The sequence below is a fragment of the Myotis nattereri genome (assembly GCF_964212035.1).
Source record: "Myotis nattereri genome assembly, chromosome: 11".
In the NCBI taxonomy this organism is placed as follows: Eukaryota; Metazoa; Chordata; class Mammalia; order Chiroptera; family Vespertilionidae; genus Myotis; species Myotis nattereri.
In genome coordinates this window covers 56,947,781-56,954,194 of record NC_138086.1, presented here as the reverse complement: position 1 = coordinate 56,954,194, position 6,414 = coordinate 56,947,781, and the positions used below count along the sequence as shown (strand labels likewise).

The window sequence follows — 6,414 nt, the reverse complement described above, 5'->3', positions numbered from 1 at the left end:
ATCCACACCGTCCCCTCCCCCTCGCGCCTCCCTCCCCGCCTCCCCCGCGCGCCCTGCCCGCGGAGATCCTCCCCGTCCCTCCTCCCGTCCCTCCTCGGCCGCCGCCGCACCGCCCGGGCCGGCGCCGCGCGCGGGGGAAGCTGGCGGGCTGAGGCGCCCGCTCTCCTCCTCTTCCCCGGGCCGCCCCTCTGCCCCGGGCCTGCGAGGCCGCACGCTGCCGCCCGAGAGATGATGCAGGACGTGTCCAGCTCACCAGTCTCGCCGGCCGACGACAGCCTGAGCAACAGCGAGGAGGAGCCGGACCGGCAGCAGCCCGCGAGCGGCAAGCGCGGGGGGCGCAAGCGGCGCAGCAGCCGGCGCAGCGCAGCCGGCGGCTCGGGGCCCGGCGGGGCCGCGGGCGGGGGCGTCGGAGGCGGCGAGGAGCCGGGCAGCCCGGCCCAGGGCAAGCGCGGCAAGAAGTCTGCGGGCGGCGGCGGCGGCGCGGGCGGCGGCGGCGGCAGCAGCAGCGGCGGCGGGAGCCCCCAGTCCTACGAGGAGCTGCAGACGCAGCGGGTCATGGCCAACGTGCGGGAGCGCCAGCGCACGCAGTCGCTGAACGAGGCGTTCGCCGCGCTGCGGAAGATCATCCCCACGCTGCCCTCGGACAAGCTGAGCAAGATCCAGACCCTCAAGCTGGCGGCCAGGTACATCGACTTCCTCTACCAGGTCCTCCAGAGCGACGAGCTGGACTCCAAGATGGCAAGCTGCAGCTATGTGGCCCACGAGAGGCTCAGCTATGCCTTCTCCGTCTGGAGGATGGAGGGGGCCTGGTCCATGTCCGCGTCCCACTAGCAGGCGGAGCTCCCCACCCCCTCGGCAGGGCCGGAGACCTAGGTAAGGACCGGCGCCACCCTTCCCGGTTCAGGTGGCAGAAGGACCGACGGCCAGGCCGCGGGTCCCTGCCCACCGCGCCTTCCTCGCCCTCCCCCGCTATCCTCTAGCTTCCCCACCCCGCCTGGTACCGCCACCTCCTCCCCCGGCGTCCCTGGAGGCCGTTCGGTCAAGCTAGGGAGCGAGGGATGCGCCCTTGGGAAGGTGTGCGTGTGGGTGAGTGTGCGTGACAGACAGGAGGGGAGACGGAGAGAGTCAAGGGTCATGGGTAAGGACAGTGGCCAGCGCCTCCCTTTCTTTTGGCTTTAACGTTTTCGTTCTTTTTTTACAACCGATATGTTTTCAAATTCCACCTCCTTCTTTCCGCCCACCCACTTCCTCTTGCCCTTGGGCTGAAATCCTTCCAGGTTGTTCAGCGTAATTTCTCGGTGGTGGTGATAAGAACAGGGCTCCCTACTCTTAGCAAACAGCCACAGAGACCTACACAATAACCAACTTTACCCCCTTTTGGGTTTTTGCAGATGTCATTGTTTCCAGAGAAGGAGAAAATGGACAGTCTAGAGACTCTGGAGCTGGATAACTAAAAATAAATCTATATGCCAAAGATTTTCTTGGAAATTAGAAGAGCAGAATCCAAATTCAAAGAATCAGGGCGTGGGGCGCACTTTTAAAAGAGAAAGCGAGACAGGCCCGTGGACTGTGATTCCCAGACGGGCAGCGGCACCATCCTCACACCTCTACATTCTGATAGAAGTTTGAACAGTTGTTTGTGTTCCTTTTTTTTTTTTTATGACGAAGAATGTTTTTATTGTTTTTTTCATGCATGCATTCTCAAGAGGTCGTGCCAAGCAGCCACTGAAAGGAAAGGCATCATTGTGGACTTTCTCCTTTTTAAAATGGTAACAATCAGAGGAATTTTTAAGAACACCTTTAGAAATAAAAATGCTAGATTCAAACTGACTTGCAAAATCACAGTCAGTGAATTCCTTTTTTCATTCTTCCTCTGAGGGGAAAAAAAAACCCTTAAAATACAAAAAACAACATTCTATTTATTTATTGATGACCCATGGTAAAATGCAAATAGATCCGGTGTCTAAATGCATTCATATTTTTATGATTGTCTTGTAAATATCTTTGTATATTATTTTTCTGCAATAAATAAATATGACTGAAAATTTTAATAACCGTAGAGTTTGGTCTATATTTTTAAAGCTTAGGATTAAGTTGGAGATAAAGACCTGCTTGTTTAACTCTGGAGGCACACAGGAGGGAGGAGGCACTAATATAAACAAAGGAATGAAAAACTCAAATAAACTAGCTACTGACAGGTACAGGCATGTGATTTAGAAAGACAGCTTTATTATTATTCCAGTTTGTTGTTCAGAGGGCTTAGTAGCATCTCTCCATCTCGCATCAGGTCCCCAAACGGCAAAGACTTTAAATTTGTTATCCACTCCTCTTGCATATATTTTGAAGAGGCAGTTATAAAACAGTTAAATGCAAATAAGCAGTATGAGGCCAGCACTATTTTGTCTTATTACTGTCTTGCATTGTTACCGTTTTTGTGAGGACTCTTAGATAATGAATTTGTTTCACTGACAGGATGCATAAAGTGCTATTAAAATTATCAACCTATAGCCACATCTCAGTGAATATAAATGCTGAGAAAATGATGAAGTTTAATTCAGCAGGAAAGAGAATTCCATTTGTAAAGTAATTTGCCTAATAACTCCTCTTTCGTGAATGAAAATGGGATTAGTGCCATGCTTGTTCAAAGGGATAGCCAAAGTTAAGACTATTTCCCCATTTTGATGTTATCCATTTGGGAGGCACGTTCCTTCTTTAAATATAGTGAACATGTGGCGTCAGATACAATTAACAAAGAACATGAACTTTCAGTTTCCTTGGTAACGATTGGGGCAATTACAGTTTTAAATGCTATAGCTATTCATTTTCTAGTCAGTTCATTAGCAAACATTTTATTCAAAATTACACCAAATTTTTTCCTGTTAACATTATTTATACGAAATCTGATAAAGTTATGTAAAACAACAGGGACAAATGGTATTTGATTTTTATTTTATTCTGGTTATTTCTGGACCAGGAAAATCCTGGCTTTTATCATTAATATTATTAGAAATGCTAAGTTTGTATTGCTTAGTTCATAATTTTTACAGCGAGTTTACTGCATTCAAGTGTAAATAGAAAAACTTTCAAACTGGAAAGTAATTTTTCTGCCTAATTCAAACAATGACTGTGGCAGATAAGTATGAATGCAAACAGATCGAGTTTGCTCAGCTCAGATTGAGGTTATTATATTGCCAAAGGTTTTTTGTTTCCCTCATCACACACCTTCACAGAATGCTGACTTAACAATATTGTAAATTTATTCTGAATAGTTTAGACCATATTTTACCATAGGAGGCTGATAGCATTTACTCGTATTAAAAGATGAGTGAAGGCTTGGGGAAGTAATTTTTGGTTTTTGGTAGTCCTTTACCAAATAATGAGATGGGGAAGTAATTATGTGTGGGTGTATTTGTGGAGTGAGTGAGTGTGTGTGTGTGTAGGGCAGAAATGTGAGGAGAGTGCTCTCAAAGGATGAGCATCAAGATGGTAATTCTTTTTTGTGTGTGTATTATCCAACCACCTCCATTTTCTAAATTGTTCATGGAGGAATGTCCTTGTTCACTAGCTTGGTCTGACTATTTGATATTTCAGATTTCTTGACGTACATCAGGATGGAGCTGACCATCATTGCTGAGAAGGTAATCTCTGTCTTAACTCTAATGACATAAAAACCAGAAGTTTCAAAAATAGGTAGTCTTCCATGTGCCTCTTTTTTCCTGGTGTTTTGCTCTCTCCATTTTTTTTTTTTCATAAGAGAAAACACTTTGGAGAAAAGCAAATGCCACATTTATATTGAGTAATACTAAATACTAAACTGAAGGTAATATTTTCCCCTAGATTTTCAGAGGAATAAATGAATGAAAGTAAGGTGGTGGCTAGTTTTACTTTGAGAAGAATTCAGTGTGGGAAATATCAACTATTAAAATACAATTTTCAGCTTGCAGACTATTTCTATATTTCCAACCTCCCCAACCCCAATACCCATGACGATGCCAGTTCTGTTTTAGAAGTAAAGCCACTTGTGTTTTTCCCCCTCCACCATTATTTCCTATTTCATTTTATTTTTGTTACCTGTCCTTATTTGAAGGACACTTAAAATGACTTCTGTTTTAGAAGTTAGAATTTCATCTGGTGGCTGGACCCAGGAGTCTTAACCAGAATGTATTCACTGGAGGACAAATATTGTATTCAACTGTCTTGGGTGAATTCTAAGCAACTGAGTAAGAATGCTTAAAGTGCACATAATTTTTTTGGTCTTGCTGTTAATGTCGTTGGCATTCACAATGTCCAGAGAGGATTGATTGACAGGCGTCTGTCATAAGAAAACACTAAGCTTTTGTTCCCATATACACACATTTCCCCCGCTTTGTGCACAGGCTTGCTAAGCACATGCAGTTGGTAATTCCTGCATAGTAGCAGGTACCCTTCCCCAAGTGAAGCATGTAAAATAACGGAAACTCACACAACGTGTGTGTGCACTTCTTTCCCACACCCAACAATGGCACTGGCTTCTTGCGCCTTCGGTGTTCAGGCTCATATTCATAGTGGGGCTTTTTAAGGGGACACTTGGCCCCTTGCAAAAAGTCGAGCATTTTGCACATTCCACGGTTTGGCAAACTCAGAACTGGTTATTTTCTCTAGACCGGTATCAAGTTCTTCTCAGGCATATGATTTCACTTGAAGTCCTGCCCAGGAATCCTTCAAAGTGAGCGTTTGTCCCGCTCTCATGATGTCAGGCGGTTTTCCCTGCATCTGTAATTTGAAGAAAAACAAACAAACCTGCGGGGAACAAACGCCACGGAAACCCAAACAGAGCTCGGTGGGGAGCGGGAGCCTCACCTGCAGCGGGCTCCGGAGTGGGCGCGGGCCGCGACTCCCCTGCGTGGGTGGCAGCCGGGCCCGCGCCGCGGGGTCAGCGACGGGGCCCGCGCCCCCCTCGGGCCGCGCGCGGCGCCGGGGCCCCGCGTCTGGCGGTGGCGCAGAGGCGGCGGCTCCCGGTGGCAGCGGTAGCGCGGGGAGCAGCAGCAGCTTCAGGCAAAGGCCCAGCCTCAGATTCCCAGAGACAGGCCCGCATGTGCGACACTCGGGGGTCAGCAGGGGGCTCCCCGGGGGCCACTTTTCCAGAATTTTCTGCTGTGTGTCATCACACGTGCCCCACCCCCAGCACCAGCGAAAGTGGAAGGAAAGTGCGCCGGCCCAGTGGAAGGAGAGTTCGGTTTCCTCGTCATTTCTCAAAGCCGGCAACCCCACCATTTCCCAGAAACCGCGAAACCCAGCCGTCCCCATGCAAAAAAAAAAATATATATATATATATATATATATATATATATATATATATATATATATATATATATATATATAGATCAATTAGCATTACTGCCTGAACAGCAAAGGGCAGACCCGGGAAACGGGCCGTGGGATACATTTTCCAGTTGCTTTTGTCCCAAGACCCCAGGACGTGGGCCCACTTAACGTTCTCAGCAAATCAAAGCACGTGTCTTTTGAAGAAGGTGTGTAATTGGAGGTTAAGGCATGTATGGAATTCCCAGATGTCTATAAAGTAACAGGGAGCATGTGGCAGGTCACTGAAAGGTGGGGCGGGTTAAGATCACTGGCACAAAAGCCCCCTCCTTTAGATCCGCCTTTGTAAGGGCCACGGAGATGAGTCTCAGGGAAGGGATGGGGCGCGATCATAATGAATATCCAGCTTCTATCAGAGTCATGGTAACCATGGTAAAATGCACATGGTCAGAAAACCTCAAAGAAAACACTCAATTACAGCCGGGATTTCGTGGGCGCCCTGCAATGAGATCGTTGGGGGTTTGCGGGAGCGAGGGCCTGGAGCAGCCGGCTCGCTTGTTTACGTGGACTGTTTTCTTTTCCTTCTGTTTTTTCCCCCCTTCTCAAGTTTGTGGATGCGTCTTCGTCCTTCTGCGTGCGGTGTAGGCTGAGCCAGGGGAACAAAATTCCAGATTAGAAAAAAAAAAGAACATTCATTCCAGAAGGCAGCCTTCTTGGGGGAGGAGAGATTGGAGCGAGTGAAATTAAATTTCTGTAAAACATGCAGTTTAAACATCTAGCAGAGAGAGCGAATGCATGCTCAGGTAAAAGACGAAGGTCAGCCTCCGTTGTTCCCTTTTCGCATTTTACAGGGGAATAGAGGGATGTGCTGGACCTACGCGCGAGTTAGAGAGTAGCTTATTAGGCAGTTGTTTTGTTTTTCTGAAGCTGGAATCGAACGAAATATGACTTTTCTCCTTGGATTCAAGATGGTGCCCTCATTGACCTGCAGAGTGGAACCAGAGGTGGGAGACGTAAGGATGGGGCCTGCCCAAGAAACAGGCCCTGGCAGAGGTTGGCGCAGAGCGGGGAGTGGGGTGGGGGGGGGGGGTAGGTGTCACCTGGGGCTTGGGG

General features: G+C 48.1%; 1 protein-coding gene across 1 annotated transcript; it reads left to right on the top strand.

Annotated features, from left to right (window-relative positions):
* Window positions 1-228: 228 nt before the first annotated feature.
* Window positions 229-1,920, top strand: TWIST1 (twist family bHLH transcription factor 1; the record flags this gene model as incomplete). The annotated part of the gene is made up of 2 exons (XM_081102795.1): window positions 229-873; window positions 1,392-1,920. The coding sequence occupies one exon, from the start codon at window positions 229-231 to the stop codon at window positions 829-831; it is 603 nt and encodes a 200-aa protein (XP_080958921.1). The 3' UTR covers window positions 832-873; window positions 1,392-1,920.
* Window positions 1,921-6,414: the final 4,494 nt, after the last annotated feature.